Source organism: Pipistrellus hanaki (assembly GCF_964339955.1).
Source record: "Pipistrellus hanaki genome assembly, chromosome: 9".
In the NCBI taxonomy this organism is placed as follows: Eukaryota; Metazoa; Chordata; class Mammalia; order Chiroptera; family Vespertilionidae; genus Pipistrellus; species Pipistrellus hanaki.
This window is the reverse complement of record NC_140511.1, coordinates 63,968,075-63,981,790: the sequence shown is the minus strand read 5'-3', so window position 1 is coordinate 63,981,790 and position 13,716 is coordinate 63,968,075. Positions and strand designations below refer to the sequence as shown.

At 38.7% G+C, this 13,716-nt stretch overlaps 2 protein-coding genes across 5 annotated transcripts in view; both read right to left on the bottom strand.

The window, feature by feature from the left end:
- LOC311628087 (olfactory receptor 5AN6-like) overlaps positions 1 to 13,716 on the bottom strand; it is a gene marked incomplete at its 5' end in the record, with an annotated part of 243,286 nt that overhangs the window by 32,538 nt on the left and 197,032 nt on the right. The gene's annotated exons all lie outside the window — the stretch shown is intronic.
- The window catches only part of LOC311628015 (glycine N-phenylacetyltransferase-like), a 38,213-nt gene continuing 34,176 nt past the window's right edge, over positions 9,680 to 13,716 (bottom strand). For all 4 annotated transcript variants that reach the window (XM_084894888.1, XM_084894883.1, XM_084894884.1 and 1 more), the window contains 3 exons: positions 12,794 to 12,920; positions 11,247 to 11,418; positions 9,680 to 11,027 (listed from right to left, as the gene is read on the bottom strand). In XM_084894888.1, coding sequence (XP_084751014.1) covers positions 10,538 to 11,027; positions 11,247 to 11,418; positions 12,794 to 12,920 — 789 coding nt within the window. In that variant the 3' untranslated portion in view covers positions 9,680 to 10,537. The remainder of the gene's footprint in view (positions 11,028 to 11,246; positions 11,419 to 12,793; positions 12,921 to 13,716) is intronic.

The following is a 13,716-nucleotide window of genomic DNA, read 5'->3' as shown; positions in this document are numbered from 1 at the left end:
GGTGAAAGAATTAGACTTACAAGTCCAGGAAGCGCACAGAACTCCAAACAAAAGGAATCCAAAGAGGACCACACCAAGACAAATCATAATTAAAATTCCAAGAGCAAAAGACAAAGAGAAAATATTAAAAGCAGCAAGAGCAAAGAAGGTAGTTACCTATAAAGGAGCACCTATACGATTGTCAGCTGACTTCTCAACAGAAACCATGCAGGCCAGACAGGAATGGCAAGAAATATTCAAGGTGATGAATAGTAAGAACCTACAGCCAAAGATAATCTATTCAGCAAAGCTATCACTCAGAATCGAAGGTCAGATAAAGAGCTTCACTAATAAAAAAAAAAAAACCAAACCAGAATTATATGAATTGCTGAAAGGGGTTCTTTCAGAAGAGAAAGTAAATAAAGATAAAAATTATGAACAACAAATACGTAACTATCAACAAGTGAATCTAAAATCCAAGGAAATTAAAAAAAAATCTGATGAACAATATTAACTGTTGAATATAATAGAATCAGAGGTATGGAAGGGGAGTGAACTGACGATTCTTGGGGAAAAGGGGAAAGGGGGATGTGGGAAGAGACTGAACATAAACTGTGCACCTATGGATGAGGACAATGGGGAGTGGAGAAAGGGCAAAGGGTGGGGTGGGAACCTGGTGGAGGAGAGCAATGGTGGGGAGGTGGGGGGAGGAACATTTGTAATAATATGAACAATAAAAACTTATTTTTTTTAAAAAAAGAGCAAACACAGAGGGAAGGTGAAAATCCCAAACATCTTACTGGTGCTTACTTTATAAAGAAGGAACAGTGCAATACCAGTCACCAGGAGAGTGAGCCCTCGATACAGAGGAACAGAAATAAGAGAGGACAGAGAAGTGGGAGGTTGATCAGAAAGCCATGGATTTGCAACTTCCTCAGTTACAGGCTACCTCAATTCTGTGGTTGCTCCCACCAACTAGCTTTATCCTCAAAAACTGGTGTTCAAAATTTCTTTCAAAAACTTAACTGAACACCTTATTCCTATAGAAATAAAAAGAAAATCATAGTGATGATTATGAGTTAATACATATTTAAGAGCATAGTAGAGTTTTTAGCATGTAATAACTCAAAATTATTATTTTTATTACTGTTATTATTATCTAGTGGCCCAGTGCACAAAATTCACGCACATGGGGTTGTTCCTCAGCCCGGCCTACACCCTCTTCAATCTGGGACCCCTCAAAGGATGTCCTACTGCAGGTTTACAGGGATTAGGCCTAAACAGGCAGTCGGACATCCCTCTCACAATCAGGACTGCTGGCTCCTAACAATCAGGATTGCTGGATCCCATGCCTGCCTGCCTGCCCAATTGCCCCTAATCATTCTGCCTGCCAGCCTGCTCACCGCAATCAGCCAGTTCACCTCTGAATGCCCACTCACCTGCCTGATCACTCCCAACTGCCCCGTGCCAGCCTGCTCACCCCTAATACCCCCCTGTTGGCCTTCTCACTGCAAACTAACCCTCCCCACCCCCCCGCTGTCCTTATCACCTCCAACTGAACCCCAATAACAGCCTGCACACCCAGCACTGATTCCCCTGCTGGTCTGCTTACCCCCAATGGTTCTGCCCCCCAACAGCTTGATCACCCACAACTGTTGTCCCACACTGGCCTGATCACCCACAACTGCCCTCCCATCTTGGCCTCTTACAGTCTCTACCTCAGCCCTGCCACCATGGCTTTGTTCAGAAGAATGTCTGGAAGGTCTCTTGGATGGTCTCTCAGTCTAATTAACATAGTTCCCTTTTATTAGTATAGATATCATATTGGAAGCTAACTACACAGTATTTCAGCTCAGTCCATTGGATTAATTGTTGTTGTTGTTGTTTTTTAAGAAATGGGGTGTAACTTTAACCTAGCCCACCATGGGCGTGCTTTCAGTGTGAATCGTGTCCTGAGATAACACCAACACTTATGTAAGAGACAGTTTGTGAGGATTAAATGAGGTAATCCAGCCACTGGCATCAAGTGAGGAAAAAGCTCATGGAAATTTCTTAGTAAATACCTGGCACAGAATAGTAGGAAGGAAGCAGAGAAAAGATTGTTTGATGTTCTCAGCCCTTTAATGCTGAGCACTCTGGCTTCCCAGAACTCTGGCCAGGATGTCATTAGCATTCTTTATTTCCTGTATTTCTTTCTTTCCTTTATTTTCTTTCTTTTTCTTTTCTTTTTCCTTCCTTCCTTCCTTCCTTTCTTCCTTCCTTCTTCTTTCTTGCTTAAGAAACACGTCTTTTGTGAATGATCAGCTACAATGGGAAAATGTGTCTGGTTCTAAAGATCTCATTTATTCTTTGGCACCTGCTATTTGATCAGGTTTGAAATTGCACAAGTGAATGTTCTTGACTTGACCATGTGCATATGTCCTGTTCCACACCCTCAGTTGCTTGTCAGTCTTATGAGGGAAAATAACATCCATTTTATCCTCCTAACACTACTTCTCATTTCGGGGAGAGAAAAGTCTTTTCTGGCATCATTATGATTTTTTTCTCTTTAAAAAACAATTTTAAAGCTGAGTAATTTATTTCATTTTTTAAATTATATTTTTATTGATTTCAGAGAGGAAGGGAGAGAGAGAGTGAAATAGAAACATCAATGATGAGAGAGAATCATTGATCAGAGGACTCCTACATGCCCACTACTGGGGATCGAGCCCGCAACCAGGTCATGTGCCCTTGACCAGAATCAAACCTGGGACTCTTCAGTCCACAGGCCAACACTGTATCCACTGAGCTACACTGGCTAGGCCACACTGAGTAAATAAAATGGGCACAATTAAAAGCATATAATATGAACAAATATATAGTCTGACATGTTATAAGCCCATAAAATCTTCATCATACTTAGGAGAGAGAACTTTTCCTTCATCCTCAAGGTTTCTGAAACTTGAAGTGGCTCTGAAATAGCTTATGTGGGCTTTCAGCCTTGGCAGTGGGCAAAGTCCACAAAGAAGGAGCTTTAGACCCAGTCTTCCCCTTACTGGAAATGTTTTTAAAAGGAACAATTCAAACAAGGAAAATGAGTTGTAAAGAGTAGTTTTATAAAGCAGCATCAACAAATAGGAAAAAATAAGACACAGTCCTTTTGTCACTGGGATAAGGTTACATGAATTATGACCTGTTAGTATACTGTAATTGCAGGGAGCCATTAACATAAGAACTATGATACAACACAGGCATGCACAAGGGACAGTATTAAAACAAAAGGAGAAGATGTGGAACAGAAAATAGTACATAATTTATTATTATTATTATTATTATTATACCTCTATTTAAACTGTGCTTATACATATTCAATATGCAATATACATAGGAATTGTAAGAATATAGGAAGTAAAATTTAGAAGGGAAAATAAAATATTAAAAACTATTTTACTATAAAGAAAAGAAAAATTCCACTATTCAGTTAATATGGATATATATTGATTTGAGAATATGTTTCCATTTGTTTTTAGGCATTGCTTTATTTTTTACAAAAGTAAGGGCATGATATATACGTATATATACTTTTGTAGCTTGTTTTTAAAATGACATAATCCATATCATTAAATATGTTTAGAACATGAATGTTATAAAGCATCTATATATGGTGAATATAATTTCACTATTATAAATAATACTATATTTTTATTATTCTATTGTATGCATACACCATACATATTTTGACAGGTGGGGATACTCACCGCTATACTAATGAGGAAGAATACTAGCCATACATATTTTGAACTAATCTCCTATTGTTGGACATTAGGATTGTTAACTGTTATTCTCTATTGCTAATAACATATTCTGTTAATATGCATCCAGGTCTATTATCTTAAGATAAAGTTCTTAGAAGTGTAATTGCTGGATGAAAAGCTTATTTTTAAGCTTTAAATAATATTCACATATATTAAACAAAAATTTAAATACCATATTTTATGGTCAGAGCATTATAGGTAAAATCTTTTAAATTACTCCATACACTCACAAACAAACACAAGATTTAAATTAACAGTACTTTTGTTCTGAATATTATCTCTCTGATTTTAATAAAGTACTTTTCCCTCCTGGTTAACACTTATCCAAGGAACAGGCAGCCTCTTTTAGAATGTTTCTCCAAGGAAAAACAAAATAAAGTCTGCATAGTATCTCTCTACACTAGGTGCTAAATTAATGTTACTTGGACGAACAATCCTTTCTTGCCAGTGTTATTACCTCTCCCTTCACCCACCAGCTTCCAAAATTTCTTCACATGATTTATTTGTTCAGAATGGAGAACTGACTTAGTCCTCCTTAAAACTTTTTTACCATACATCTGCTGTGTACATAGTAGGTGCAGAAACGATTGTCTTTCAAATGGAATAGATTCCCTTTCTCATGGTCCAAGTATCCCTAAAAAGCTCAACACTTCCTCTCTGAAATCACCAAGGTCATTAATTGTAGGAGAAAAGAAGGAAGCAGGGTGTCACAAAGCAGTGGTTTTTTTCCAGTAAGATGAGTTCTCACCTGGAAGGTGAATTCCACACAGACTGGTCTCCAGGAACAAATGAAAGGCAGCAGACTTTTCTAGAATATAAAATCTCCTTTATCCTTTACCAAACCTGCAAAGCGTGTTTTGATAAACCTTCTATAGAAGTCAATAAGTTGAAGCACTTAATGCAGGAATTGCCCTTTTAAAGGCTGGGAGGAATAGGAAATTTCTGATAACTGGTGTGGGATCCAGAGGCATCCAGTCCCTCCCTCTTGGTGGCTTATTCAGCAAGCTGGTTCTACAAGTTTGGGAGTCTTCTTGTATCCCTGGGTTGGATCCATTTAGTAGTATTTATCCAATTGTACAATTTTGGGGATTCAGTTTTCTCATCTACAGGTAGGGTGAATAATAGTACCCACTCTTACTGGTGTTTTTGTTTTTAATTAAATAAGCTAACATTTATGAAGTGCTATCAGAAGTGATATTGTTCCATTTCTTTGAAAATGATATAGGTTCCATAAGTGTAAACTTGTTTCAACCCCACAGAATTATAACTTAAGATCTCTGTGTTTGTAAATTATGCCTCATTTTTAAAAGGAAAGAAATATCCAGGAAAGCATCTAAGTAAAACAGAGACATGCAGTATGTCAGAAAAAGAATTCAGAATAAGGGTTATAGAGTTCATAAACCAGATGGATGGAAAGAGTCAAGAAGAAATGAAGAGTGCCCCGACCCGCGGGGCACAGCAACGTGGGGAGAGGGAGGACCTGTGGAGGATGAAAAGAAGGGACAGGGGCACGGAGAAATGGAGGCAAGACAAAGTTCTGATCAAGCCTCAAACTTTATTTTTGGAATGGCAGTACATATACAGCAGGAACAAAGGGGGGCAGGGTTGCCTATGCAGCGGGGTCTTTGACAGTGTATAATTGGTTTAGGCACTGAGTGACAAGGTGGTAAGGTATCTGGCAACACAGGATTGGCTAACTGCCAGGTTGGTGTAACATTCCAAGGCTGGGATAGCTATGGGGGAGGATCAGGAAGGGGAGTTGCAGAGATCCTCCGGAGCAAGATGTGCTAAGCGGCAGGTTAATCTTTAGTTTCTGGCCAAACCCGCAGGGCACCGCATAACTTCTACTCGAAGGAACTTAATTCTAAGATGGAGTTGTATTTTCTTAAGACGGAGTTGCTTGTCTCAACTCTGATGGCTCCCAACAGAAGAGTGATATAACTGCAACAAAAAACACCATGGAAAATTTCAACCGTAAACTAGGAGAAGCAGAGGACAGAATTAGCAAATTTGAAGGCAGAGAAGCAAAACACACCCAAACTTAACTGCAATTGGAGAAAAAAATTAAAAGATAGGAGGAGAGCCTAAGGGAGCTATGGGACAACATGACATAAAGCAGCATATAAATAATTGGAGTGCCAGCACAACAGGAAGAGGAACAATGGTTTGAAAACCTGAGAGATAAAAATCACATAATCATATCAATTGATGCAGGAAAAGCATTTAACAAAATTCAACTCCCTTTCTTGATAAAAGCTCTAAGCAAGGTGGGAATATATAATGTAAGATATTGAAAGCCATATATGATAAACCCACAACCAACATCACACTCAATGGGCAAAAACTAAAACCATTTCTCTTAATAACAGGAACAACACAGGAATGCCCACTATCACCACTCCTGCTCGACATAGTACTGGAAGTACTAGCCATTGCAATTACTATAGAAAAGAAGAAGAAATAAAAGGCATCCAAATTGGAATAGAAGAAGTAAAACTGTTCTTATTTGCAGATGGCATGATATTGTACCTAAGAAACCCTAAAGACTCAATAAAAAAACTATTAAACTTAATAAATGAATTTGGCAATGTAGCAGGATACAATATTAACGCCAAGAAATCTATGGCATTTCTATACACCAATAGTGAACTTAGTGTTCTCTATTTTTTAGAGACTAAAAAATCAATCCCATTTACCATCACACCAAAAAAATTAAGATACCTAGGAATAAACTTAACTAAGGAGATAAAAGACCTATATGCGGAAAACTACATGACACTGAAAAAAGATATAGAGGAAGACGTAAACAGATGGAAGAACATACCATGTTCATGGATTGGGGGAATAAACATCATTCAAATGTGCATACTACACAAAGCAATCTATAGATTCAATGCACTCCCCTAGGAAAAAAAAACTCTTTAAAAATTCATAAGAAATAAAAAAAGATCCCAAATAGCCAGAGCAAACCTGAGAAAGAAGAACTAAATAGGTGAGATCTTAATACCAGGTATAAAGCTGTATTACAAAGCCACTGTTCTCAAAACAGCCTGGTACTGGCACAAGAACAGACATATAGACCAATGGAATACAATAGAGAACCCAGGAAATGACCCAAGCCACTATGCTCAATTAATATTTAACAAAGGAGGCATGAACATACAATGGAGTCAAGACAGTCTCTTCAATAAGTGATGTTGGGAAAATTGGACATATACATGCCAAAAAAAAAAAAAACAACAACACACAAAACAAAAAACCAAACCAACAAACAACTAGACCACAAACTTATACCATACTCAAAAATAATCTCAAAATAGATTCAGGACTTATATGTAAGACAAGAAACCATAAAAATACTAGAGGAATCCACAGGCAGAGAAATCTCAGATGTATGCTAAAGCAATTTCTCCACTGGTACTGCTCCTAGGGCAATGGAAACTAAAGAGAAACTAAAGAAATGGGACTATATCAAAATAAAAAACTTTTGCACAGCAAAAGTAACTATCAACAAAACAACAAGAAAGCCCACTGCATGGGAGAACATATTTGCCAATGTTATCACCCATAAGGGCTTAATTTCCAACATTTATAGGGAACTCATACAACTTAACAAAAGAAAAATAAACAATCCAATCAAAAAATGGGCAACAAACTTAAATAGAATCCTTTCAAAAGAGGATAGAAGGAAGGCCAAGAGACATATGAAAACATGCTCAAAGTCTCTAATTATCTGAGAAATGTTAATCATAAGGAAAATGTGGTACCATTTCACACCTGTCGGAATGGCTATCATCAACAAATCAACAAATGACAAGTGTTGGTGGGGATGCTGAGAAAAAGGAACCCTTGTGCACTGCTGTTGGGAATACAGACTGGTGCAGCCACTGTGGAGAACAGTATGGAGTTTCCTCAAAAACCTAAAAATAGAACTCCCATTTGACTTATAACTTAAAGGTCTGTGCTTTTCTCTTGCACAACACTCAGTAGCTGAATTTTTTTTCTCATTTATTAAAAAAGAATATATTGCCGAACCGGTTTTGGCTCAATGGATAGAGCTTCGGCTAGGGGACTGAAAGGTCCCGGATTTGATTCCAGTCAAGGGCATGTACCTTGGTTGCAGGCATATCCTCAGTAGGGGGTGTGCAAGAGGCAGCTGATCAATGACTCTCTCATCAATGTTTCTAACTCTCTCCCTTCCTCTCTGTACAAAATCAATAAAATATATTTAAAAAAAAGAATATAAAGTGCTCTCTAGTTGTCAGGTTTCATGGCAAAGTTGTAAAAGGGTAGTTTGGTGTTTGGCTATTTCACTGTTTCTTGACAATATTTATATGAGTTTTAAGAATTTTTTATGATGGGCCTAGAGATTTTAGGCTAAGTGAGATAAGTCAGATAGAGAAAGGCAAATGCCACACAACTTCAATTTTATGTGGAATCTAAAGAACAAAATAAATGAGCAAACAAAATAAAACAGACTCATAGATATAGAGAACAAACTGATGTTTGCTAGATGGAAGGGTGTCAGGAGGGTAGGTGGAATAGCTGAAGGAATTGAGAAGTACAAATTGGCAGTTACAACATAGTCATGAGGATGTAAAGTATAGCATAAGGAATCCTATATAATAAAACCCTAATATACAAGTAGACCAAATTGTGGAATGACCAGTTGCTATGACATGCACTGACCAACAGGGGAAAGAAGCTCAATGCAGGAGCTGCCCCCTGGTGGTCAGTGTGCTTCCACAAAGGGAGCGCCACTCAGCCTGAAGCCAGGCTCACAGCTATTGATCATAGCAGCAGTGGTGTGAGCCTTTCCTGCCTCTGCAGCAGTGCTAAGGACCAGTCAAACATCCCCCAAGGGGTACCTGACTGCAAGAGGGTGCAGGCTGGGTTGAGAACACTTCCCCTGCCAGTGCACACATGTCATGCACTGGGCCTCTAGTGTAGTCAATAATATAGTAATAACTATGTATGGAATGAGGATACATCTAAACTTATTGGAGAAATAATGTTGTAAATTATGTACCTATCTATTATCCTATATAGTTAAGAGCTAATATTCTAATTAGACCAGATGGCTGAACAACCTTTCAGAATGACCAGTGAGCAGGAGGTGAAGCCAGCAACCCTGTGCTGCCAGGCTAACCATGGCAGTCCTGGCTCACCCTACCACCCGCTTCTGCAGAGATCATGGCGCAGTCCTGGTCCTAGTACCTCCCTTTCTACTTGTAGATAGACCAAAAGCACACAGATTCTTAGTCCAGGTGACTGTCTTTAGTCCAGTGCTCTCTTTGTTTCCAAGTGCCAAGATTTAGTGCTGTTCCTGTTGAAATTTTGGGGCAGGAAACTTTCCCAACTACCCTGATCCAACCAGGACAAAAATTGCTCCACATTTTTAGTTGAGCATACTTCTGAACTGCATAGAATTTAGGCATCCTGAAACAATGTGCCAAGGTCAAATGAAACAGTAGGCCCCTAAAATTCTCTCTTCTCAATAAATAGCCAACTCCCTGGGTCTGGGTCTTCTCATTCTCCACAAACCCAACCAAGGCTATTCCCATCACAAACCACTTCACTTCCACTTGTACAATCAAACACAAAGTCTCTTTATTTGGGGGTTGGGTGGATTCAGAAAGTTCTGCTTTAATAAGCAACATTGAGTAGAATGTAGCATAGTTTTCTAATCCACTCATCTGCTGATGGGCATTTGGGCTGTTTCCAAATCTTAGCCATTGTACATTGTGTTGCTATGAACATAGGGGTGCATATATCCTTTCTGTTCAAAATAGAATACTATGCTGCTATAAAAAAAAGAAGAAGAAGGAATTTTTACCATTTGCAGCAGCATTGATGGAACTAGAGAGCATTATGTTGAGTGAAATAAGCCAGACAATGAAAGAAAATTACCACGTGATCTCACTCATTTACGGAAAATAAAGAACATTATAACCTGATGAACAGAAAAATAGATACAGAGGCAGTAATGCATTGAATAAACTGTCAAATTACAGCGGGAAGGGGAGTGGGAGAAAGAGATCAACCAAAGCACTTGTATGCATGCATATAAGCACAACAAATGGACACAAGACACTGGGGCCATGGGATGAGGGCATGCAACATGGGGTAGGAGAGGCTGGGGAAATGTCAATGGGGGTGGGGGGAAGGAAATATATGCACTACTACATGTAATACTTTAAATAATAATATAAAAGTAATTAGAATGGAATTAAAAGAAGCAGCATTGAATCATTTTTTCTGATGTGGGAGTGAGGAGGGGACAGGCTAATATAAGTTAGTCTTTTTCTTCAAAACTCTCCCTGCCATATCATGGACCCTGTGTTTAACCTAGTATTTCATACATATTTGTGTAAAATCCTTTAATGTATTGAGAAAGCAGCAACCAGAGGAGAGGACCTACTGAGCAGAGTCCACTGCTGACATTAAGAGAAAGACCATAGGAAGAGAGAAGAATAAGTCATAATGCTAAAAAATTATACTTCTCCCTGGAAAATCTGGCAAGGCTCTACACATTCACACACTATGAGTTCCAGGAGAAGCCATCTGGGCAGCATGCAGCTGATTGGAGTGTCATGGAGATGCCCGGAAGCATGGGGGAACCAAACCATGTGTAGTGCGTGCCTGGGGCTGTGTCACCCTGAGACATCTAAGGGAAGTCAGCAGTGACTTGAGTGCAGGGAACATGGTATTGAACATTCACACTGCCTCCCCAGAGCCCACTACTTTACTGATCATTACAATTATTACTGATCATTCTTTCTCTCTGCCCACCCATCCATTGCCCCAGCCACACGTTGGAGCCCATCTGATACTTGTTTGTAGGACGGAGTCACAAGAGGCACACAGTTCCACTGGTTCCAAGTACAGGGCATGCGGATATGATGCAAATTGTCACTCATTTTCTGCATAATTTTGTTATTCTTGTCAACATGAGAATATATGGGGAAGCCACGTTTGTTTAGAGCCTGGGTCTGGATATAGACAATATAGGAGATGAGGCCCTGCTTCCGGTACTCAGGCAGGGTGCCTGCCATCCGTATCTCTCCTGTCTGGTCCATCAGGTCCCAGCACACAGGGATCTCCTCAGGCCCCAGCAGACAGAACGTGGGGAAGTTCTGTATACAGCGCTCGATGAATCTCTGGCTCCTCTCATTGCCACCAAAATGCCAGTATTTATTCACCAGGGCAGCATGGGTAACATCCAGGGATGAGAGTTTAAGCATTTCTTGATTGCTATGGAGGTTCCAAGAGAAAAATAAAGTCCATGAGTACGTATTATATTTGTTGTTATCCCTATTCTCCATAATACATTTCTGAAAACCGATGATTTGGGCTATTTTGAAGAATATTGACCATAGGGGAAGGGTGCAGGAGTAAAGCAGAAAGAGACTTTAGGAGGCTACTTCAGGAATGGAAGGTGTAAGTAGTGCAGTGACTTTTTATCGAACTTACATGGCTTTGGGTTTGCCACCAACAGGTGGTAAGTTCTTTACATCCAACAAGGAAGGAATCAGTTTCTTTACAGTATCAGGTTCCACATAGAGAAAGCGCTCTGTGTGCTTGACTTTGAAGGATTTCTTGGCTGCGAGATTTTGTATCACCTCATTCAGGTTGGACTGGGAACCTAGATTGGGTTTTAAGGAGACTGAAATTATTTCAGTTCATTTTATGGATAAGCTGTCCAGTAGAGAGGTACATGTCTACATTTACAGTCTAAAAACCTAGGTTCTGGCTTAGTATTGCCAACATGTGATTACATAGTCAGGATTTGCACAATGAAGATGCTCGGAGATTCTATCAAAACCATGGTCATACCATTCGTGGCAACGCAAAGAAAAAAAAAAACAAGTTTTCTGGGGTACATGAACATATTTTTTTCATAATCATAGAGATGCATTATAAAAACAATAGTAGCCAACATCTCTTGTGTGCTTTCTCCGTTCATAGTATGGCAGATTGTTGCAGGAATAACCCACAATGTGCCCACATCTCTTTGTATCTTTTCCCTGGAATAGTCCCCTCCTGCACTGTATCTGACCTTGCCAACATGGCTTGCTTTTTCCACTGGGAAAGAGTAATTTTGATGCATGGAGAGGCTAAAGGGGGCTTGCACCCTGGGCTTTCTTTGTGCTCCTGATTTCTTTGAGACTAACACTATATGGATAGGATTAGGCTAGTCATATAAGGACTTGTGCACCTGTCATGCTGTCACTATGATGGCCAGCACCAACAGCAAGAACCGTCATTCAGGCAAGTGAGTGAGGCCATATTAGAGCAACCAGCACATAGTCCATCCATTAACACCCTGTAGCTGCAAGAGAAAATCCAGCAGAAGAACTGCCTTGCAAAACCCAGTCCAAATGTTGATTCACAGAATTATGAGGTTTGTTACGCAGTCTTAGTTAATTGACACAGCCAGGTGTTATGCTACACAATTTTCCTATTCAACATGTTATCTAATCTTCAATTACCTGTGTGTTTTAGCTACCATTGTTATCCTCGTTTTCATATATGACTCACTGAGGATAATTCAATTTCATATATGACTCACTGAGGCTAAGATGACATAGCAAGTAACAGGCAAATGCCATCCTAGGGAGTGTGATTCTGGATGGCATGCTCATAACCACGACGGTTTCCTTAATGACCTAACAGGTGCTTTATGGCAGGACTTGAATTCCTATTCCTGGCATGGAAAGCCCTGGGGACCTGAGGGAAGCTCTACTCTGGCTCCTAATAATTTTAAGTGATGCTGGGTATGTCTGCAAAATATGGCATAAATTTTTGGCTATCAAGGCGTTATGTTGTTTCCCTACATGAAGCCCCCCCCTCCTTTTTTCTGCAAGCTTTGAGGATGTTTTTCCCCATTATAGGTTATATTCACAGCTGAGTTAAAAAAAAAAAACTGACGGCAGGCTGAGGGTTTGAAGTATGGAGAAACACAAGAGTCATAGGGGAAATTATCAGGGCAGAGTATACTTCCGACTCAGTTTACTTACTTTGGATCTGCAAATGCTGTTTCCAATTGATGACTTCTGGTGAAACAAGAAATTCCTGACAGTTATTGGGGTCCTTGGAGTAGATTTGGTATGTATTGGTGTAATGATCCCAGTTATCAGCCATCTCCTGTTGTCGTTGGTGAAATTAAGCAAATTAAGCAAAACCATGCAGTCCATAATTGCAATAGTTTTTATTTTATTCCATTACACTGTGATATATTTAAGTACTAAACTATTGGCATTTTTATTGATGAATTACAATTATTTCTGAATCATTTAAATAGTGTGATCAAAATGAGAGACTCAAGTATTCAATTTATGATATAAAATTGCAGAACAATACTATTTTTAGCCTTATATTGCATTAAAATTTCAAATTAAACAAAGATAACTATTTAGAAAGCATTCTTCTGTATTTCCATCCTTCTCCTCAGGATGAATGACAAGCAGTTGACAAGGAAAAGTTCCTGTTGCAATAATAAATTTTACTATATTTCAAACAGGAGCAGAATACAAAAACTATGAACATGATAGTTTCAAATTTGGTTGCAGATTATTCTAGATTAAATCTCCATCTATATTTAATGAAGCCAAAGAAGATGAAAACTGGTTAGAAATGCATTCTTAAAACAATACTATGCTTATGCTCATTGTAGTTTTAGAAGAACAAAGGTACTGCTTACTTAGAAAGATCCCCTAAAATTATTTTTTAAAAAGAAGAAAAAAAAAGATGAGATTATTAAAAAAAGGAAGCACACGAAAATATTACCAGGATTAGTTCAGAATTGAACAGCCTTTTTTAAAATAGTTAGAATATGTACAAAATGCACTCATGGTAAGCAATGATACCACTAACATATTTATGATAAAAGTTCTAATTATTTAATTTAATTTATAATTTTATTTCAGTTCAGTTTTTGCTA